At 44.9% G+C, this 23,601-nt stretch overlaps 1 protein-coding gene across 2 annotated transcripts in view; it reads right to left on the bottom strand.

The window, feature by feature from the left end:
* LOC112258842 (myosin-10) overlaps positions 1 to 23,601 on the bottom strand; it is a 59,034-nt gene that overhangs the window by 13,470 nt on the left and 21,963 nt on the right. The window contains exons 4-16 of one of the 2 annotated variants that reach the window (XM_042327590.1): positions 13,393 to 13,420; positions 11,003 to 11,105; positions 10,557 to 10,589; positions 7,249 to 7,341; positions 6,487 to 6,550; positions 5,555 to 5,653; positions 5,185 to 5,328; positions 5,004 to 5,099; positions 3,935 to 4,053; positions 3,628 to 3,780; positions 3,342 to 3,515; positions 3,074 to 3,247; positions 2,151 to 2,265 (exon numbers count right to left, since the gene is read on the bottom strand). In XM_042327590.1, the coding sequence (XP_042183524.1) occupies positions 2,151 to 2,265; positions 3,074 to 3,247; positions 3,342 to 3,515; positions 3,628 to 3,780; positions 3,935 to 4,053; positions 5,004 to 5,099; positions 5,185 to 5,328; positions 5,555 to 5,653; positions 6,487 to 6,550; positions 7,249 to 7,341; positions 10,557 to 10,589; positions 11,003 to 11,105; positions 13,393 to 13,420 (1,395 nt within the window). The remainder of the gene's footprint in view (positions 1 to 2,150; positions 2,266 to 3,073; positions 3,248 to 3,341; positions 3,516 to 3,627; positions 3,781 to 3,934; positions 4,054 to 5,003; positions 5,100 to 5,184; positions 5,329 to 5,554; positions 5,654 to 6,486; positions 6,551 to 7,248; positions 7,342 to 10,556; positions 10,590 to 11,002; positions 11,106 to 13,392; positions 13,421 to 23,601) is intronic. The other variant, XM_042327591.1, reaches the window with a different exon arrangement.

Raw genomic sequence — 23,601 nt, 5'->3', positions numbered from 1 at the left:
AAAGCAATGACATAATTTTCTGGAATTTTCCAAGCTGTTTAAAGGCACAGTCAACTTAGTGTATGTAAACTTCTGACCCACTGGAATTATGATACAGTGAATTATAAGTGAAATAATCTGTCTGTAAACAATTGTTGAAAAATTACTTGTGTCATGCACAAAGTAGATGTCCTAACCAACTTGCTAAAACTATAGATTGTTAACAAGACATTTGTGGAGTGGTTGAAAAATGAGTTGTAATGACTCCAACCTAAGCTATGTAAACTTCCGACTTCAACTGTATATACTGTACTGAAATATCTTTCAGAAATCTTCTGTTGGGGTCAGGCAGTATTTCCCTTGGCAGGGATGCATCATGCCTCTTTGATGTGATTTTAGAGGCTTATTAGGAAACCATGGTTTCACAGTGTAGTCGGCTGTCCTTAAATGTGGCATGGTAAGCTTCATTGGCCTGGTAAAAGCTTCATTGGCATGGTAAGCTTCATTGGCATGGTAAGCTTCATTGGCATGGTAAGCTTCATTGGCCTTATTATGAAAGGATCTGGACATATGCATACACATTCTTCATAGATGGTGCAAAGGATAAAGTCATCAGATGAAAAGGGCCCTGATCCGTTTGGAAAACCAGAACCAGGCTTCTTTCCATTGCATATGGCAATGGTCAAGACTGACAACTGATTGGAACAGGAACAGAGCTGAATCATTACAACTCTTTGAATCATATTCTCCCCTTAACTCTCTAAGTGACTGCTCTGATTTACTTCAATATCCAAGGGTGACAGAAGTTTAAGTGACACTGACTGATGAATCTTTTCTCCTTCAGTCATTCCACATCAGCTTCACCGATATCTACAGGGTGATATTTTAGCGAAGCTTCATTTCACAATCTATCTTTTTAAATAAAAGATTATGGAAATCAGATCAGTGATCCCTCATGCAGGTTAAGGTTGCTAAAAAATGTACCCTCAAAAAACAGGCTTAGCCCATGCCAAAGGGATTATGAATTCCAGCAAAGTCAGTGTGATCTGTAGCTAAAATATCCTGTGAAAGAGGTGGTGGAGGAAGTCTGTCTCTATCCATCACTCTCCAGTCAGCTCCAAGCCTTACTGACGTCAGTTTACAGGTGAGTGTTGAAAACATTAAACAGTCATGGCCCTGGCAATGTCCAGGCTTTTTCTCATACATTTACTCCACACCGGCAGATGTCTCCATGCTAGTATTCTTCAAGGTCCTACCTACGATGATGGCTCTTCCAAACAAATTATAACAATCCTGGTGCTTCCTTGTGCAGGTATCTCAAATAAACAATCTGAGCTGAGATTTGACTGAGACAGAATGGCACCAGACAAACCAGCATCGCTGAAAGGTACTGTCTTGGTTAGCAACAGTGCATTACGGGTCATGCAAAGCCTAGAGGCGGTGGGTGCATCTAAGGGTGCAGAGTGCAGCCGTGAGCGAGCAGGAAGAGCCCTACAGAGCTGCAGCAACGTGTGCATTCACCTGGAGGCTCAAGGAGACCAGAGGCCTTGTCATAGAAACAGGCTCTCTGAAAGGTCTGAATGTCTACAACTCAGAAACAGAGAGAGGGGAGGATGTGAAGGACAACTCAGCTTTACATAAACATCCATGCAGACACAGATTTATTCTTATTATGTTACTGCATACACACTCACACAAACAATGATTAGTTGTGTACATTGTAAAGGACAGAGACATATTGCTGTTACTGGTCCAGTAGAATATTCCATGCACAAAAACAAAGCAATTCAGTCATTTCCTTTCTATTAGTTGTTTCTGTATACATTGTAGATGTCCAATGACTCATAATGAAACTCAATCGCTTTTTAAAACAAGTGGATGTGCCAAATGGGGAAATAAAAGGCGGGAGGAGATTTACGAGCGGATATTTCAGGTTACCTCACAAAAGCACAATGTTTTGGCTGACAATACTCATCACAGAGAAGCGAGCAGCTGAATATGAACCAGACAATAAGTCTAATGGATGAGAGCGCATACAAATACTCCCTCCATAGCCACTGTCCTAAGTTCCAGGTTTTAAGGGGATTCTTCAATACTGTCACTGAACAACCAAGACTCAAACAAAGTGACAACTACATGGTCCAAACAGGAAGAGAGTATGGGACACTCACCGTCCTTCCACAGTTCAGACACAAACTTGTCAGTGGACTGGTTGAGCAGCGTGGCCACGTTGTCGTTCAGAGGGTCCATGTTCTTCATCAGCCACTCGTCAGCCTTGTAGTCCACCTGAGGAGAGACAGACAGACGTAAGCTAAACAGGCTATATGTACCGGCACATCGTGTTAAATAGCTTCCAATTATTAGGTCTCACTGACTTTCATGTCTGATCAAATTAAATAGATACCTGTTCAAGAGAAAATTTGTTTATGCGCTGTATACCAAACCTATTTATTAAGTCTTAACATGTGTGAGGACTACTGGTGCTGTGAACAAAATGTACATCTGAACTTTGTGTGGCAAATTTAATAAGAAAATGGATGAAGATGATATGAACTTTATTTCATGTGGAGTCTGGCCTGGAACGTACACAGGCCCTCTCCAGATGGGAGACCACACTGAGGTGAAAGTTGAAAAATCCGTGATTACGTAACAGTTTAAAATCAGTCTCACACCAATGTGAACCAGATGTGGAGATTGGGAGCACAACTGGGCTTTTGTGCTAAGGCAATTACCTGTTAACTAGAGCTTTAGTGGAGACATGTCCGCTGCCTCAAAGGCAGCACTTTAACATTGACTGGTTACAACGTCATTCAGAAAGAAAACCTGTTTCTCAAGACATTATGGAGCTGAACAATCATTCTAATTTCAAAAACACTGCTTCATCTTTCCAACACTCCAACCCCTAACCAGGCAAAGCAACAAAAATGTCAATGGCAAATCAGTTTCTTCGAATGAATGAGGCCCTCGCCAGAAAAAGGGAGTTCATATGGCAGAACTGCCTTGTTTTCAGCAATCAATGAAACGATATGAGAGGACGAGCTGAGGAGAGGAAGGCATTTCAGTGTATTGAGACCCAGGCTCTGCGTGGACGTACCCTGCCAGCGTAGTGAATGATGCAGAAGTCGGCTTTGTCCTTCAGCTGCCGGGGTTTCTGGAACTTGGGGTGGGTGCCCTGCTCCTGGAGCACCTTGTCTACAAATGTCTTATCAGTGGCCTTGGGGAACCAGCACTCCTCATCCAACAGGGCCAGAACTCCTGGAGGGTTGGTCTGCAGACAGAGAGAAAGGAGAATAATCTGATGAAGTTCCTCAGACATAATCTTGAGTAAAATACACCTATATGTGTAAAGATGAAAAGCTGACCGGTCTCTCAATCAGGTCGATGCAGGGCTGCAGGTCCAGGCCGAAGTCGATGAAGCTCCACTCAATGCCCTCCCTCTGGTACTCCTCCTGCTCCAGGATGAACATGGTGTGGTTGAACAGCTGCTGCAGCTTCTCGTTGGTGTAGTTGATGCACATCTGCTCAAATGAGTTCAGCTAGAGGAGGGATATGGGGAGAGAAAGAGATGTGAGAGATGAGTATTACAGATCAATAAGACATGATTATATGCCTGCAACAAGAGATGAATGATCTTGAAAATAAATTTACCTCAAAGATCTCAAAGCCAGCGATGTCCAGGATGCCGATGAAGGAGGCTCCCTGTCTCTTGGTCCTGTCCAGGGCCTTGTTGATGCGGTGGACGAGCCAGCGAAACAGACGCTCATATGTGGCCTTGGCCAGGGCTTCCACTGCAAAGTCAGCCTGAGGAGAGAACCAGAGAGCGATAGACGACAGTCTGTTGGGTACCAGTCTGTATCTACTTAACCCAACTTCATGGACCTGCATAGATTGGTGTTAGTGAATGCAGAAACAGTTAGGAGTGTACAACTGATGGGAACTGGAGAACAGCTCCTACCTGTTCTTTGGTCTGGGCCTTCTGGACGTAGTCTCGGCCCACTTTGATGCGGGGGGATAGAATGGCCCTGGTAAACTCCATCACATTCAGTCCCAACAGGTGGCACAGCTTCTGAGCCGCTGGGAGGGAAGACATGACATTGGGTTACTAGTGACCCATCAGTGTTGCAACCTGGAGATGGGCACAGACGGAGCCTTCTATACAGTACAAATAGAGAGCTTTGTGTCAATTCAAAACAGTTGGGGAAATGTCAGACAGGAATATGTAATGAAAGACCTCAGTAAAGCACTACCACTTAATTTTACCCCAGCTACCCAAGGATATGGCCACAGTCTGATGTATGATTCATCAGTTAAAATCACCAAGGATAAATCTCAGCAGAGACACATCCATTTTCCTAATGACAACCAAACTGCATGGTTTACCGTTATCAACTGACCATTAATGCAGAGCAACGTGCCAGAAAGAAATGAAAAATGACACATTTATTCCTACTAGCCATCTCCTTCGGAAGTAAAATAAGTCAAATACAGACACGCAGCATGAGCCCCGGGGTATAACATACATGATATGGACCGCTACAATGTGCCTGCATGTCTTTATATTAACAAAATCCGGACTGTCACTGCAGGAGTTCTGAGGAATCTGACCTCAGTTCAGTGAAGTGTCTCTGCGCTGCCAGACTTCATACTGTACTAAGGACAGACATCTGGAGCTGCTGACGCTTTGCTATCCTTGTCTCAGCCACAACGGTGAAGGATGACTCTGCTAGTGTTGTGATTCCAGCTGACTCACACTAAGACCCAATACTGATTTCAGCAGAATTTTAATGAAGCTGTTCTGCAGTAAATTATGTGGCTCAAGTGAGTGGACTGTTTTTGAGGCTGAGCAGCATATTGTGGGAGGATGATCAATGTTTAAGACTTGCAGCCCAGAGAATCAGCTCACTGTAAACTGGGACAATGTATTTTCAGCTGTGTGGTGAGAAATGGTCAAACTTAAGCTGGATGATTTCAAAGTGCTGGAGTGTTGGTTGGATTATGTATGGCCTCTGAGGGTATAGCATCACCTGTGTTCTCAGGCATGGAGGCCTGGTCTGTGTTCCTCTCCTTCTTGAAGACAACGTTACCAAACTGTAGTACTGCAGACACCACCTTCAGCATGCCTGCAACCACAAGGGAGAGTAAATCAGACAAGAGGAGAGGAAAGACATCGATACTACATGCACGGTCTAGGGTGTGTATACTCACATACAATCTCCTCATGGGAGAAGCTCATGATGTGCATGGCATCCATGGTCTCCTGGAAGTTGTCCTTATCCTGCTGGCCAGGGATGGTAATGTTGCCATTGGACAGGAAGCGGTAGTTGTTGAAGCCCTCCAGGAGCAGGTCAGCTGAGAGGACAGGGGTAGGCGGAGACAAATCAAAAACCAGTACTATAACAGAACAGCCAGGACTTATAACATGAGATGAAATAATGAAATGGCATATACAATATTGAACGAGCCATTTCTGGCACAGAACATTGAAAAACTGAAAATAATAGACATAGTTGTGATTCTTCTTGCAGAAGACACGATTGACAACCATTATAATTGGAATGGTGTATAAAATACTGACTTTTGAGGTGCTCCCCGGCTCCTGCCAGAAGCTGGTAGAAGACATGGAAGGTCCTCTCGTCTGTAGCCTGGCGAACGGCCCTGGACTTCTCCAGGAGGTCTGGTAGTCAGGGAGTCAAGGTCCAAAGGAGCAATGCCATCATTCCTGTGCTGGTAAATGGCTTACTGGTTATTGTGCCATGTCTAGCAGAATCTTCTCAAACATACAATGGATCGGTATGAATTGCTGCTTCTTGCTATACTTGTATGTTATACTGTAAAATAATAAGTATATATATTTCTGTTAACGCCAATCTCAACAGACTTTAATATGTTAAATGCGGTCCCAATCTAGAGATACTGGGCATAATTTGCTGGCCCTAAAACGGTAAAGTCATGTGTTTCTGATCACTTGTGTCTGAATACAGGATGTTTTGTCTAAAGAGCGACCATTTTGGGCTTCAGGCAAGAGCTCAACTGTGCACATCACTGGACTTTAGTTTTACAGGAGACTGAAATGCCCACTGAGTGGGTTGCTATTTAGTCAGTGTTTCCAGAAACCTTGACTACCACCATCTCAGAAAGAGGAATGCCTGTATAGCACACAGCACACTGCTTTATAAATCATACTTTCTGCAACGCCAAATCTTGCACAACATGCTATTCTTGAGGGACACAAATTTGACATTTCTCACAAGCATAACGACCAGATACAATTCAATCTTAGAAAACTAAAACCAGTATTCTCCAAAGTCAACCTAAACATGAATAAACAAAGGCTGAGTATGAATATATCTAGCTCCAAGAACCTAAGTCTATCCATTATCTGGTGAGCACTCTGCATTGAAGTGTGGCACAAATCCCAGAGCCCCTTGAGCCAAACCCTGACTATGTATGTACATCTGCAGACTCCTACATCCCCTTCACTTCCAAGTCTCCCATCTTTGAGGATACAGGTCTCGATATTGGCCCCAACAATGTAGCCGGTCACGTCAAAGTTGACTCTGATGAACTTGCCCTGTAGGGAGGGATACAAAATGTGTAAGGCAGCAGTTCTAAACATTGTGTGTCATTGTAGGCCTCTGTGAGCCCAAAAGTCCCCACTGAGTCAACAGTATCACTTCTGCAGACATCCGTGAAGTATAATGTCAGTTCTGGTCGGAAGTGGGGATACACTGTGAGTGTGTATGTGTTGTCAGTTCTGGTCAGAAGTGGGGATACACTGAGTGTGTATGTGTTGTCAGTTCTGGTCAGAAGTGGGGATACACTGTGAGTGTGTGTGTGTTGTCAGTTCTGGTCAGAAGTGGGGATACACTGTGAGTGTGTGAGTGTGTGTGTCAGTTCTGGTCAGAAGTGGGGATACACTGTGAGTGTGTGTGTGTTGTCAGTTCTGGTCAGAAGTGGGGATACACTGTGAGTGTGTGTGTGTTGTCAGTTCTGGTCAGAAGTGGGGATACACTGTGAGTGTGTGTGTTTTGTCAGTTCAGGTCAGAAGTGGGGATACACTGTGAGTGTGTGTGTTGTCAGTTCTGGTCAGAAGTAGCAGACAGTGTTCTCCTTCATACACTATTTCACTGTATTCTGGAGAGGCAGGTCCTACAATACCTATTTACACAGAGGGTCTGTGTATAGGCCGTCTACAAATGTGTACATAAAACACAGTACAGCTGTCACATTCAAGACTATTTGTATCCAAGTGTAGCTTTTTGAACTTACGAAACGTGACGAGTTGTCGTTTTTCACCGTCTTGGCATTGCCAAAGGATTCAAGGATGGGGTTGGCTTGCAGAAGCTGCCGTTCCAGCTCGCCCTGTAAAGTGAGGGAGAAACTGAGTGATATAGAGCCAGTTAATACCGCCACCACCTAAACCAGCCATGAACCGCTAATGAAAGATGAATTAAATCGGTATGGACAAGTGCCTTTGCTTTCACCACAGGGTGGACATGGGAAATAAAGAGAGTGTGAGAATGGAACCTCTGTTATGCAGCAGACATCTGCTATATTTCTACTGAATGAATAACCCATTAAAAGTATGATGTCAGTAAGATGACATTGTACCCAATTATTTCATACAATGTTGAGAAACACTAAATGTAAACCATATGGTTCAGCTCATCTGCAAAACCGAAGATTCAGTGCACTCTTGACTGAGGCTTTCTTTAATAATGCATTCCTCAATATCAATACCAGTCTTTGGAGAGAAAAATACATTTTTGTTTGACTGAACACAAAATGATGCAGCACTAGAATCCTCCTCAAAAGGCCTGATCATAATGCGTTTAAATCAGATGTGGCGGTCGTGTTATACTCATATTAACATCTGGGACTAAATATTATTCTGTTTATAATATTATACAGTTTAATAATATTATGTCAAAACATACACCAACTGATCAATTCGAGCTATTGAGCAGAGCGAATACAAGCCTACTGTATGAATCGTGTAGACAGAGGTTTAAATGCTGTTTATATGCTGCTGGTCATGTCCATCACAGGTTGGAGGGCATAGCCAGCCACAGGGCATAGCCAGCCACAGGGCATAGCCAGCCACAGGGCATAGCCAGCCACAGGGCATAGCCAGCCACAGGGCATAGCCAGCCACAGGGCATAGCCAGCCACAGGGCATAGCCAGCCACAGGGCATAGCCAGCCACAGGGCATAGCCAGCCACAGGGCATAGCCAGCCACAGGGCATAGCCAGCCACAGGGCATAGCCAACTGTCTCACACAGTTTGAGAGGCCACTAGTCTACTTCTTCCCCACATACAGAGAGGACAGAGGGAAAAAGCAGCACTGCCTGCAGTAAATAAAGTGAGACATTGTGGGGTGGTGAGAGAATTCCTGTGGTTGTGACGCTGCTCACATGCACCCTCCACTTCTGGGAGGCACTGCTGTGACGGGGCGGTGGCTACTTCCCAAATCCTCGAGCGGTGGGGGCATTCCACCATCCCGCACCTCGCCCCCTTTACCCACTCTAACCAGGGCGCTGGCTGTGTGGGCACAACAGAAATAGCACCGCAACCAGCCAGCCTGTACCGCCCTGGTTTCTCTTGATGGGACACTGGGGCCAGGTTTTTGTTGACCCGGTGGGCCAGAGTTTTCTGTGATTTTAAAGGTTGGGGGGTAGCGCTGTCCAGCCCCACCACAGATATGTGGGACAGGCTCAGCCTACATACGGGTGAGTGAGAGAGTAGGGCAGAGAGATGTAGGGCTGCTGCCAGAAGGACTGGGGTCTGGCCCACTTAAACATACTGCAGCCTCTACCGTGTAGATGTGTCGCAGCCAACCCTGAAGCACATCCTATAACTCAGGCGGGGCAGAACACGACGTGAGGACTATTTTTCTTTCAGGAGCTCAACTCAGGGTGGAAATCAGATCTAAACTGTACAGATCACATGGGGGTATTGAGTTCCTCCTCCCACTGTCTGGATCAGAGTCAGAGAGCTGCTCCAGTCAAACCTCTCTCTCCTGATGGCTGGACGCTAAAGAAGGGTCATGTGTACATTTTCACTCCCTCTCTTATCCTTTACCTACTACACTGCACAATACCTCCCTACCTCCCTAATGCACAAACATTGTATCAGATCAATGCAATACTTCCACAGCTCTGCCCCACTGAAAAATCCCCAAGCTCCTGGCTACTGGGTGTCTGGGGCCCACTCTTCTATCAGAGCTGCTACTTGGCCCCCAGCCTCCCCTCTCCTCCCTCCCATCATCCCCTCGCTCCACATTCCTCTGGCCCGTGCTCATAGGGATCCTAACTGGACACAGAGGTAGCGTGGTGTGGGAGGGCAGTGGGCTGTAGTGGACTGGTGTATTCTGGCACGTGGACTCAGGTACAGAGTTACAGCCAGGATAATGCCACACATCAACACTACATATACACAACCTGAGTGAGTGTAATTTTTTTAGGGGGTGTTTAATCTTAGCAGCATCTGCTTCAGCAAAGCATAGCTTTACAGAGGGGGAAAAAAGGTTTTGGGAAAGAAAAGTAGCTCCTGGGCAAACTGAGTGGGGGGACAATGAGGGCCAGTAAATATCTAATTTACACTCAGAAGTATCCACAGCGGAGTATTCAGTTGGAAAGAATGCTGTAAGTTAGAAAGTCTCTGTGGGGGAACAGTGGATCATGAATCAAGCTGAAAAATTATGCGCAGTGTATTAGTCCCAGGTGAGCCTCCATTGTTACTGAAGCATGCCCATGTTATGCAGCAGAGAGACAATAGTAGCTTAATTTCATTCCCAAAGATGCCCAAGTGAGGATTGAGATGGGGACAGGAAGGTCACAGCATTCCCACATCACTGACCCAACATGTGCTTATTGATTAGGAACATTCAAAAGCAACAGCTACTCACAGGCTGTACTGTAGGACAGGAATCCACTGTGTGTGAATGAGTAGTCAGGTGTTATTATGGACACAAACAGTATTAGTGTGGCCGTGGGCATTAACAGTGCATTAAAGGTATTTGAAGCTATGCCAAAGGCTTTCTGAGCTAATCAGATGAAAAGCTAGCATGAATAAAGGAGAATGGTTGAGATATTAGAGGGTTGTTGTAGAAGAGGGTTTGGAGAGCCACAGTCTGATGTGATTTCACAGTTCACACCAAATCCTCTCATTGCCATGGACATTCAAAGTGGGAATGACAAAGATAAATATGACTGGAACCTAAACACAAACAGCACATGCATATGGGGTTAGTTATTGTTCTAAGGTCACAGAAAATGAACAGTCACTGTTTTTCAAATGACAAAATATTTCTTTCACTTTTTAAGGCTTACTGTATGTTGACACTGTTGGGCATTTCCTTTAAATAAACCTAAAACAACTGATAAAACACAATGTAATACGAGTCTGTCGGTTTGATAGCAGACTTAAACATTTTGCCAGCACAAATAAATACCACATATACTGTAGCCAGCAGAGATAAGTTCATGGGAAAAGACAGTACAGTTTGATTTCGGGAAGGGCATGCAAAAACATCCAAACTGAGCACAAGTGTTTTAGAAAGTGGGGAAACACTTGCCTGGAGCTTGTTCAACGCTTTAGGGGATTCGGGCTGTTTGTTTCAGGTAATAAACAAAGGGAAGGGTTAGACCTGGAGGTGCTTATGTCAAACACAAGCCATAAGCAGTGAACCTACTGTTGGCTAACATTATCCTGCTAACATTATCCTGCTAACATTATCCTGCTAACATTAGGCTCTGACAGAGTGGCACTGAGCACCACAGAGCTGGAGCGGAGACCGTTCAGGTTAAGGTGGTACACAACAACAAACTGATTAGACTCTATTAGAGGAGCTGCGTTAGCCATTAGCATCAGGGGTCATTAAACTAGAACACATTGTTTAGAAGTCAGTTGAGTACACACTGTGGTAAAGCCTCGGCCTTTGGGTCCAGCATGGACACATTGGAGGGTTTAACAGGAGGAGTTCAGGAAGGGAACAGGGAAGGAGGGAATGGAAACACTCACAGGAATGTTGTGGTCTTTGCGTCCTTTGTGTGACGAGGCGACGTGGGCCAGGTACTGGATGACCTTTTTGGTGTTTTCTGTCTTGCCGGCACCCGACTCGCCTCTGTATGAGGAAGAGACAGACAGGACCAATACATATCAGATTAAACAGAGGAAGAGAGGATGGGGGAGAGAGAGGAGGGGGGGTGGAGGGATGAGGGAGAGCAAAGAAACTGGTCTAATCTACTACCAAGCAGGCCTCATAAAATAAATAACATTTCAGCACTGTTGAACACTTCCAGCAAATAGTTGCATAACCCTTTGTCTACTGTTATGAATGTGCCTTTGGTTGCTAGACAGAGCCAAGCTTCCTGGAAGGCTTCCACATATATTCTCAACCATATACAGTCAAAACACATAAACGACCCAGCCCATAGGCTCATCATGTCAGATGGGGTGGCTCTGCTCAGCCCTGGGACATACTATAGACTAGAGAGAGTCTGATACTGTTGTTTGTTTTGCCTGCTCTGCTCTGTCTGATTTTAACTCCAGGGTCCTGTGGTTGGGTGGGCATGTCTCCAGGGTTTCTAGGCTCTGCTTTTGGCCCGGCTCTAATGACAGGGATGTCCACAGCTCCGCCAGGACCCAACTCTCACTCCCCTCCAGACCCAGCACACAGCCACATACCCGTGGCTTTACCATAGCCAGCTATTAGCTCTCCACACAGAATGCTGGCTTAATGGATAAATGGCCAGAGTGCAACTCAATGCGAGTCTCCTCCTCTACACTTTGTATATGGGTGGTGTGGGGGTATAGTGTAATATATGTTAATCAAATGCCATTTCAGATTAATTTGATGTCTCATTACAATTGTGAGAACAGTGAGATGTTTTAGGTTGAAATGACAACATCAGATTTGGGCATGGGACATACTTTTCTTCATTCCAAGCAGACTGGCTTTCTGAATTAGTCACTCTTCTTATTCAAGCACAAGGTAGCCAGGTCATCAGTGTGTGAGGCCTGTGACTCTTGCATCAGTGTGTCACACTCTTAAGGTGAGAGATTCCACAGGTCTTTGACCCACTTTCTGTTCTGTAAACCAAATTACTTACTCATCATGTGGACTGGCATGTAAACCAGTTCTCACTGGTTTTCAATGACAGGAAAACTGGATTCCCTCTCAGATAGTACAACAGAGTAGGTTTCTGGCCAGACATGACAACTTTATAAGATGGTGTAAGATTGGTGTGCTTATTGCTGTGATAATGGGTCGGTCTAAATGAGATCATTGGCATATAGCACTCAAGAACTCGGGAAGTAGCATCCTGGCCAACAGGGGGTGTAATTGTTTGAAGACTGTGTACCAAACCACACTCATAACTCACTCTACTCTGCACAAAGTTTCTCAAAGGCCAACTCAGTTCCATAACTACATCATAAAGCTTTTTAGATCTAGTCCATAATTGAAAACCAGCAGGATGGCAGGACCTTGCTATTCACTTCAGTATAACTCCTATTCTGACCAACTAACAGATGCTAATGCTGCCCACTTCACTCCCACATACTGTAGGCTTGTTCTGCCTTCTTCCCCGAGTCTAAGAGCTCGACTGTAAATCTGAAAGGAGTGACTGGGGTGCCACTCTGCATGGAGGAAATCACCAAAATTGAACTCAAGGACAAGACGGGGTACGTCACTGCGACCCTACTTAAGGTGCAGCCACATCAGTCTCAGCGCCAGACAGGTTACTTTTCCAGCTCATAAAGCCACTGAGTCTCCTCTGGAATCGGTCCACCTTAAAAAAACAACCTCTACCCTCTGAGTCCTCTTTGAGAGATGGTGTCAGAGCAGGACTTGGCAGGCTGAGGCGATCTGTTACCTTACTGGGCAGTTTAATGAGGTAATGTTTCAGGAGCAGGACAGCTAGCATACTGACGGAGCAGAGCAGAGGCCTGTGAGAACATCCTCGGGCGTCATCAGGTGCATTAGCATGATGCAGTTTAGATAAAGGTTTGGGATGATAATATACCTCTGATATGGAACACTGAAATATACACAACTCTTTTTGATATGTTAAATTTAGTCAATGTCATTACCCCCATTTGATTACCTCGACTAACCTGTAGCCCTGCACATTGACTAGGTACCGGTACCCCCTGTGTTATGGCCTGGTTATTGTTATGTAATCTTATTGTGTTACTTTTTATTTTATACTTTAGTTTATTGAGGAAATATTGTCTCTATTTCTTGAACTGCTTTGTTGGTTTGGGGCTTGTAAGTGTATTCGGCGTATGTGACAAATTCAATTTGATTTGATTTGAAAAGCAAGCTGTTTTCAATCATGTAAAATGTTTCAGTGAAATGTGAAAGGATGTCAATAGAAATGATCCCAACAGAGTAGTAGGATACTCACGTGCAAAGGATTGATTGGTCTTCACGATCTGTGGGGGAAAAAAACAAAAAGACAGAGTCAGAATCAGCCTATTCCACTACAGATAATGTGCTCCAACACACACACACACACACAGGCCATTTCATGACATCCAGACAAGAAATGAACCCCCCCCAATGCAGTGTTTATGTCAACAGGAGTCCCCTGGCCTGCAGTGACAGTGTGGTCCTGTTCTGCCCCAGCAGACACTGAGGAGTGTGATCAGAACAGCCTTACAGCCCATTCATAAAGACTCTAGCTGTATGAGAGACAGTCATGCTGTGTCAGGGTCAGATCTTAACACGTCTCATTTCAAAAGAGATTTTGATCCATAGCAGATTGGACATGCCTAGTCCTAAACTCTGAGGGCAGCCATGTAGACTACAAATCCTAGGATCCACAGAGGACTGCTCTGACACCCTGGCTCTGTGGTTGAGGAGGTGCTTGATATGATCAAATCATGCCCTAATTTCATCCATATATTGAAAAACAAGATATTCAATATGACAGAACTACTAAAGTTGAACACCCAGTTGCAGGGAATTCCCAGATGAAAGCCGCCAATTTGGCAAGCGTCTTCCTCCATGCTGCAAGGCAAGTGTTTAATCCAGTAAACACAAGCAACGAACGAGGTTAAAAAGTACTGGGCCTAAGTCTCAGATGTAGCTGGATATCAGAGTGTATGCAGGTGCTCTGAACCTAGTGCATAATAATGTTTCCATAACCTTTTATTCTGCCGACGGTGGTATGATAAGATCCCTAGCTAGCTACAATTGGGGGCTACTAAATTAAATCAATATTCCATTTAATTTGGAATGGCAAGCCAGACAAAATTAAACAGGCCTATTTATATAATGAATATGAATTCAGCGGGCTCTCACCAAAGGATTCAGATTACAACCTCTCACTTGAAAATGAAATCATCTCCAAAATATCACAATTTTTAACATTTTTACCCCCTTTTCGTGGTATCCAATTGTTAGTAGTTGCGATCTTGTCTCATCGCTACAACTCCCGTACGGGCTCGGCAGAGACGAAGGTCGAAAGCCATGCGTCCTCCGAAACACAACCCAACCAAGCCGCACCGCTTCTTAACACAGCGCGCATCCAACCCGGAAGCCAGCCGCACCAATGTGTCGGAGGAAACACCGTGCACCTGGCGACTTGGTTAGCGTGCACTGCGTCCGGCCCGCCACAGGAGTCGCTAGTGCGCGATGAGACAACCGGCCAAACCCTCCCTAACCACAATTTCAGTTTAATCCACCAGAAAAGACAAATATGACATCCAATATTATGGTTAAACTCAAATATACTAATTGATTTTAAAAAAACTATAGAACAAAAAAAATGTTATGATCTTTGTAAATTATATCATAAATAGGACTGGTGGAATTGTCACACATGCAGCTAACAAAAATATATGGAAATGTCTGCTCTAAATTACAACCAACTAATTGCAGCATTACCTCAAAAATGGAAGAGGCAAGTGGAAGGGGGGAAAAGTAAGGAACTTGTCTGTCGGCCCTGCATTAAAGACCAAAATTGGAAAGTTGTGATAACTATCAAATTTAAGGACCAAAAAATGCATTGACTGCTGTGCCATATAGATTGCAAAATAGTTCATGCCACTTGGTTTATGTACTGATACACAAAATGACTCTGGATTCAAAAAAGGTTTTTCAATTTCAATTATTATACAAAATTCTTGCAACCAATAGAATGTTATATATATGGGAGATACAACCATCCCAGCTCCGCAGATTTTGCTATAAAGAGATAAAATCATTAAATAATTTGTTCTGGTTCTATCCATATGTAGCTTGTTTTTGGTCACAGTTTTTTGGTCGCAGTTTCAGGAATGGCTGAAGAACTGCAACATTTACTAAATCTGCAAATAGCACTGCTGGGTAATTTAAAAGTCATAGTCAATCCACCAATAATATAATAATACTCTTAGCAAAAATGTTTATCTTTAATTGACAATATGTAAAATCTATGAGAATAGAAAGGTTCAGAACTTTTGTGAAACATCACAGCTGAAAAATATATGGCAAATAGAAATCAAAACTGGATGGTGTTCAGAGATGGATGGGAGGGGTTGAGGGGAGCTGAAGGGTGGGACTAAACATAACAAGATAACTAAATGTAAAATATATTGTGTTAGTAAAATGTATAAAGGTTCAGAATCTTTGTGAAACAGCACAGTTGAAAAATACATGGCAAATAGAAATCAAAACTGGATGGTCTTCAGAGATAGTTGAGAGGGGTTTTGGTATTGGATAGGACTAAAAACAAACAAAAGATAACTATTGTAAAATATACTGTGTCTGTAAAATGTATAGTATGTATAAGCTGGAAGTAGAAGCCAAAGTGTTGTTGCCCATTAGTTTACTACAATTAGGGGAGGGGTGATAGGGTTAGGGGAAAATAATAAAGGAAAATATATATATTTTTTAATACATTTTTTAAAATACATTTGTATATATAGGGGATTGGAAATTATGCAGACAATTACATTGATGTAAGCCAAAATCTATCTTCAAAATTAAAGCTGATCCACCTGATCTAAAAGTCCATGTTCAAACAGCCTAGACCAGGGCTCTCCAACCCTGTTCCTGGAGAGATACCCTCGTGTAGGCTTTTATATCTCCAACCCTGTTCCTGGAGAGATACCCTCCTGTAGGTTTTATCGCCAACCCTGTTCCTGGAGAGACACCCTCCTGTAGGTTTTATCGCCAACCCTGTTCCTGGAGAGATACCCTCCTGTAGGTTTTTATCTCCAACCCTGTTCCTGGAGAGACACCCTCCTGTAGGTTTTTATCTCCAACCCTGTTCCTGGAGAGATACCCTCCTGTAGGTTTTCATCTCCAACCCTGTTCCTGGAGAGATACCCTCCTGTAGGTTTTTATCTCCAACCCTGTTCCTGGAGAGACACCCTCCTGTAGGTTTTTATCTCCAACCCTGTTCCTGGAGAGACACCCTCCTGTAGGTTTTTATCTCCAACCCTGTTCCTGGAGAGATACCCTCCTGTAGGTTTTTATCTCCAACCCTGTTCCTGGAGAGATACCCTCCTGTAGGTTTTTATCTCCAACCCTGTTCCTGGAGAGATACCCTCCTGTAGGTTTTTATCTCCAACCCTGTTCCTGGAGAGACACCCTCCTGTAGGTTTTTATCTCCAACCCTGTTCCTGGAGAGATACCCTCCAGTAGGTTTTTATTTCCAACCCTGTTCCTGGAGAGATACCCTCCAGTAGGTTTTAACTCCAACCCTGTTCCTGGAGAGACACCCTCCTGTAGGTTTTAACTCCAACCCTGTTCCTGGAGAGACACCCTCCTGTAGGTTTAATCTCCAACCCTGTTCCTGGAGAGACACCCTCCTGTAGGTTTGATCTCCAACCCTGTTCCTGGAGACACCCTCCTGTAGGTTTAATCTCCAACCCTATTCCTGGAGAGCCAGCGACTTCTAGGATTTTGCTCCAACCGTAATCAAGCGCACCTGATACTAATAATTAGCTGGTTGATAAGCTGAATCAGCGAGGTTACAAATGGGGTTGGAGTCAAAACCTACAGGATGGTAGCTCTCCAGGAACAGGGTTGGAGACCCCTGGGTTAAAAGCATAGAGACAGATGCTAGATAGATCTGTGTTCTGCCAGAGAAATACCTGCTGCAGCTGCTGTCCTCATGATTCTCCTTCTGCCTCTCATTATTCACCCCCTCAGCCCACTCATGACTCAGCATCTATTCATCTACTCTAACAAGAACCTGCTCTGTGGACTGGACAGTAACTCAACTCTTTTTTTCTCCATAGATTGACTCTGATGAATCTCTTTAGTGGGTGTTGTGGAGGCATGCCAGTTTGAGGAACAGGACCTGTCGGAATGATGTGACAGGCACTCTCTCAACCCCAGAATGTATGGGAAATGAAATCACAAAGTTATTTGGGGATAGGTGACATAGCTGACATGACACAGTGACACCAGAAGGTATATCATCCGGAGGGATGTAACACACAGAGTCAACACAATGAGGGTCTCTGGGTAGGAAGCTATTTGAGTCCAGATGGAAACATCTTGTAAATTGGACAAACATCATAGCCGCTGAGGCACCTCTGTGTTTGGATAACCTTTTCTCCTAAAATGCAGACAACGTTCTGACGCTGTAAGGATGGAGTCCTCGACATTCATGGGAAGAAAGACAGAGGTTGTTTCATTTCCTGTGGAAATCTGCCAAACATACCTTAAATTCCTAAACATCAACATCACTGGGAGGAATGCCCCCTCCACTAATACCACCAACTCTTTCCACCTCCATCAATATCTAACCAGTATTGCTGTGCTCCCCAATCTCTGAATGGGTTTGATTTCACAGCCCCGCTGCTGTAGGTTACACTGATAAAGTTGGCTTGTCACGTTAAAATTTGTCTGTGTAGCCCCGGCATTACAGACAACCACGCTGTGAGTGGTCTCTGTCGCCAGCAGAGAATATCCCCTACACTGTCTGCTGAACCAGCAGCCTGCCTGACGCCCCTAAATCTACCCACCCTGGGGACGACGCTTTGAGCCAGGGAGAGAGTGGGAAAGGGGTGAAGTGAGGACACACTGATTCTTAGTGTGCATGTGCATCATGAATAGCTCATGAATCCACTGCAATTTTTTAAAGAGAAAGGCATGTTGTAAACGGTGAAAATTGACATGACAGCTACAGTGGATGGTTATAGATGAAACAGTCAGAGCACTCTCAGAAGGGATCAGAGGGACACGAGCTTACTGTGTATGTGTTAGTGACAACTCTGGTCCTATTGCAACCTCTTCCCTCCCTGTGTCTCTGTCATAGCTCTGTCCTCACTCCCTAAAAGCTCATTGTGCCTCAGCTCCATTCAGACTCACCCTGGTGGCCCATGGTATGAGGTATTGTCAGTGTCAGGTGGCTTGTGGAGGTCTGGGGGTGACTCAGCCACACTGAAGGTCACCATTGGATACCCTTTAAGGTCACTGTGTTTACCTTACCAGCCCCATGTCCCTCTGACTAGACTGGACAGCCACAGAGGGCAGCTGTCACTGCTGGACCCTGCGTCATGGGTACATTGCTCCCCAGCCCAAGCCCATATTTGATCAGAAGATAAAGAGCTTACATGGTTTTATTAAGCCCACAGATCCGGGACTGTGACCTCATGACAGATTTGAACAATGAGTCCGAGGAACAAATATAACTCTATGGATGATCATCTTTAAACTCAAATGATGGTTGGAATGATAAATCATTCATGTCGGTCACCTTTCATCAGAGGACTGACTGGCTACCTGAATGTCTACCAGGTGTTATAGGCACAACCTTTTGTTATGTCACTATAGTGTGAACTGCTGCTGGCGACTAGTCACACTGATAAATGACCATATCGTTGAGCGCTCCTATTTCTCTGGCCTGTGGTGCTCTTTTTTTCCTCCCAGAGACACACCGTCTGTTTCTACTCATACCTGTCTATTGCTCTATTACAGACAACATTTCCTCTGCCTCAGCCAACCCCAAAAGCTATTGCTCTCCAAATTGTACGCGTCTGATGAGAATAGCAAAACAGGACGGATGATCGATGGGTTGCTGAGTAGAAGTGGCCAGGTTCCTGACAACACACCAGACTCCGGAGCTCCACAGGTCAAAGTTTGATTACTCTTCCTCTCCATGACAGAGCTTTTCACTGGGTTTTCATGAGAATAACTTTCTATTTAACTCTGATGGTTATCATCCACGTCCTGTTGATTTTCAACCAGACCTTGTAGCTGTGAACGCTTTGAATCGAAGCACCCAACACCGAGCTACATCAACTCAGATATACATGATCAGAATATGATTCACATCAGAGACCAATCGCGTTGTTCAAAATGGCAGCTGAACGTCGGTAGTCAGCGATACCGATGACCTCAGCCATTGATTCATCGATCCAGTCACTGCTATAAAATGGTGTGCTGGTCTCTACCTACTTCCTCTGTTTTCACTTGTTCTAATACTCTCTCCTTGTCACCTGCTTTACTCCCTCTCCACTGACGAAGGGTTAGGCCTTCAAACTGTCATTCTTTAATTCTCTTCTAAAGCCAAATAAATAAATAAACAAGATAGTGACTTAAATTACCAGTCTCTGTGGGCCATTTATCAAAAGGCATTTCACAATCAGAAACCTGAGGATTCATCACAAGCAGAGCACAGAGCCAGACACCCAATAAGCTGAAGTCATTCTGTAATACATATCAAAGCCTAATTCTCTATGGCTCATATGATCTCCACGTTCTCAGAAAGCACACTAGATAATGGTCATTATGTGAATGTGGAAAGTTTGCTTTATTACATAGGGTAGATACTTCATACCTACCAGGAAATCATTAATTTAGTATGCATTGTGTTGTTATACTCACTATGGGGCTAATAATGATATTATCCAAATCTTATCATATGAAAGAGAAATGTATTGGCTACATACATTCATATCAATCAACTAACTGATCCAAACCCATTGGCTGGTGAAGTGAGCCAGTCTCTCCTCCAATCTCTTGTTCCCATGCACAGAGGGCTGTCTGACTGTATCCATCTGTTCTGCCCATATACGCTCTGTCCTTGGCCGTTTCCTAGATGACCAGTTTCACATACCCTGGGCGGTGCCAATGAAAATTGTTCTACCAATTTCACACTCTATTGGCTCATCTCTCTCCCTCTGTCCTGACTGTTGCGCTCATCTCTTATTCTCTCCGTCCTCTGACAGAGTCCTTCTCTCCCTCTCCCTCTGCAGCCATGGCACAGAGCCAAAGTATTATTCAGAAATAAAACAAAAGCTCTTTTGCGACTCACAGGTCCTTGATTTGATCGATTAAGCAGCAATTCCAGCACAGTTTGTGTTTCCTCCCAATGAAGTTACAAGCCACCATTATTCTGGGCCTAACAAGAGGACAGGGTCAAATCAGTCCATACATTCATCAAGCTGTGGACTACTGAAAAACCCTTTCTGACAGCTCAGGAAGGCTGATCTCAGTACAATCAAGCTGTCAGTCTCCTGCCATCAATTCAGAGTGAACAGTTCACTACAACCAGGGGAGAACCTATACCCCTACCAACGAAAAACAACAGTTCAGATAATGGTTGGGTAGACACAAACATGTCCTTGGCCTTGTTGTCTGCTGCTCCACACAGCATGCAACAACTATGGGAATGAAAGAGATGGAAGGTGGCACACATAAACAACACCGCATCTCGGTCTACATAGACAAACAACCCTCTCCTCGTCTCCCCCCTGGGCCACGCGGCAGGAGACAGACTGGGGATCCGTTTTCCACAAATAATTTATTCCCCAGACGGATTAATCTACTCATTCCACACATTCCAGACCCCCCCTCAAGCCACCCCTTTTACCCCCTCAACCTCTCCCCTCCTCCCTCAACTAGCCCCCTGATCTCTCAACATTCCCATCTACTCCCCAAAACATGTCCAAGCCTCCCTAATATTGAAAGGTAGGAGTACAGTGGAGCCCAAGTATGGATTGTAGTCTACTCCATTCCACTCTTCCTGCTGGACCACTCCAAATCCAAACAAGTCAAAGAGGCAGAGAAGAGAATGGTTTTATTCTGACTTCATGGGGTCTGTAGTTAGTGAAATATGATCACAGACTAGGGGAGGCAGGGTGGGAGCTGGTATGAGAAAACAGCCTCACCGCCACTTCAACTGGATACTACACTCTTTTTCCACATCCTTCTTCCTGCTCTCTAAATTAGCTTCATAAAAGAAGTCATAAAACCCCAACAAACGCAGTGCTAATTCTAGAGCCATGGTTACCACTTTGCACACATCAGAAATCCTGAGTGATGGCCAGTATTCCCCATAACCTCGAAGGGTATATCACTACCCAGGCCTACCCACCCTGTACACACACACACACACACACACACACACAATAGTAGAGCAGAGGCATGGATCATCTACTAGGACTGGTCATTAGAGCAGCAGCAATAGAAAGAGCTGTGGCCTGTATACTCATATAGAGCAGTCAGGATGGATTCCAGGGGTACTTAAAGCCGGAGGAACAAAAGACTGAGTGTCTGTGTGAGAGAGACTGAGGTCCCTGCCATGTCTGGGGTTTCTCACTGCTGTATTGTCAATGCTGCGACGCAGGGAGCCTAGCCCAATCTCAATAACACACACACACACACACACGCCAGCCTGCATTCTCAGACGGGTGAACTGGTAAACACACAATTAGATCTGGCCAGTCCTCTCTGTACCTGCTCTGTGTAACTGTCACCTCTGGGCTTCTGAGCTGTTATGATAACCCACACTAACACTGCGGAGTGCTGCTGCTGAGAGGACTGGGCCAGAGGGAGAGGCCGACATGCACCATTCATTAAAGCAGTCACAACACAGTATGACTCTTCCTTCGTCTGAGGGGGATTCTGGTCATATATCCTGGCGGTAATGAAGAGTTTGCCAAGCCTGATGAATGTTGTAATGGAGACTGGGCTTTCAACTCTCATTTTTTTAAATGTATTTTACCAGGTTTTGTCTCATTAAAATACCTACAAAGTGATACTTTCAGACCAGTTTGACACAAAGCTGAGTGTGTCAGATCAGAAGAAGACCTTCCAGTTCTGCCAGCTAGCAGTGCATTGTGGGCTGCAGTCAGTAATCAGTTATGGCTGTTGGAATTCGGATGCCCATGGTTCCCCTCACCATCAACTGGGGTCCTGGGGCGAGGACATTCCTGTGTGGTCACAGAGGGCGGCCAGGCTTCCTGGCCCACAGCAACTGGTAGGGGTAAAGGGGAGGAGGTGAGGGGGCAGAGGAGAGGGGGGCTGTAGACTGCACCCTTCAAGGCCATGGAAACCCCCTGACAGTAATGCATAGAGAGCAGCCAGTGCATGGTGGGACAGACTTGGCAATGCAGTGGGAAAGGTAGCATGGCGTCAGTCGACTCGGATACACAGATGAGGGCATATTAGATGTGGCATTGTAGGCCGGAAGGCAATGTGTTGCAGTGACTACTGTAGCTACAATAAAAAGCTTCCCATCCTATGAGAGAGACTACTTTTTTGGTTTGACTCAATTACAGTGGAAATTGAGATCAGTGACAGGAATGGAATAAGGGTCAGATAGAAGGTGATGACTGTTCCCTATCTAGTGGATATGACAGGGGATGGTTTGTGAAGTGACCAGTGGGACTAGAGGGAGAGAGATCCTGCACATTAAAGAAAGGAAGTCATTGTCCTCCCTCACACCTAGCGAGGCTTCCTTCCTCCCACACCTGTTGACCCCCACAGAGGGTATCAGCCACACACACACACACTTTGCTCATACCTCACAAAGCACATTTTCCACATGCTTCTGACACGGGGGTGAAATGAGAAACACCTGTGAATGTGTAACAGCAGTAACAGAGGCCCATCATGGGGTTCTAATGTTGCCCTGCTGCTGGTGTCAACATCCTAGGGCTTATTGGAAACTGGAATATAATGTCTCTATTCCACTGAATTCAGCACGAGCTGCTCTGAGAGGGGATATAGAGGTACAGGAGAGTGGAATGAGAAGTCGTTGTTTCAATTCAAAGGAGGAGTAGAGACGCATTACTGTTCACTGGAGGGTTAGGTAGGTCAGACAAAGTAGAAACCCATTGCCCCAACAGACAACCAGCAGCACCAAAATAGCAGGAGACACACACTCATGTTCTCAATGCTTAGGCTAGTCACAATAGAGAGGGGGAGCCACCCTGCCCTCCTCCTGATCCTTTCCCTGTTCAGATCCAATCCCTACGTCTGATCCTTTCCCTGTTCAGATCCAATCCCTACGTCTGATCCTTTCCCTGTTCAGATCCAATCCCTACGTCTGATCCTTTCCCTGTTCAGATCCAATCCCTACGTCTGATCCTTTCCCTGTTCAGATCCAATCCCTACGTCTGATCCTTTCCCTGTTCAGATCCAATCCCTACGTCTGATCCTTTCCCTGTTCAGATCCAATCCCTACGTTGATCCTTTCCCTGTTCAGATCCAATCCCTACGTCTGATCCTTTCCCTGTTCAGATCCAATCCCTACGTCTGATCCTTTCCCTGTTCAGATCCAATCCCTACGTCTGATCCTTTCCCTGTTCAGATCCAATCCCTACGTCTGATCCTTTCCCTGTTCAGATCCAATCCCTACGTCTGATCCTTTCCCTGTTCAGATCCA

The sequence above is a fragment of the Oncorhynchus tshawytscha genome, linkage group LG09, assembly GCF_018296145.1.
Source record: "Oncorhynchus tshawytscha isolate Ot180627B linkage group LG09, Otsh_v2.0, whole genome shotgun sequence".
Taxonomy (NCBI): domain Eukaryota; kingdom Metazoa; phylum Chordata; class Actinopteri; order Salmoniformes; family Salmonidae; genus Oncorhynchus; species Oncorhynchus tshawytscha.
The sequence above is the reverse complement of the archived record's forward strand: the minus strand, read 5'-3'. Positions and strand labels throughout refer to the sequence as shown.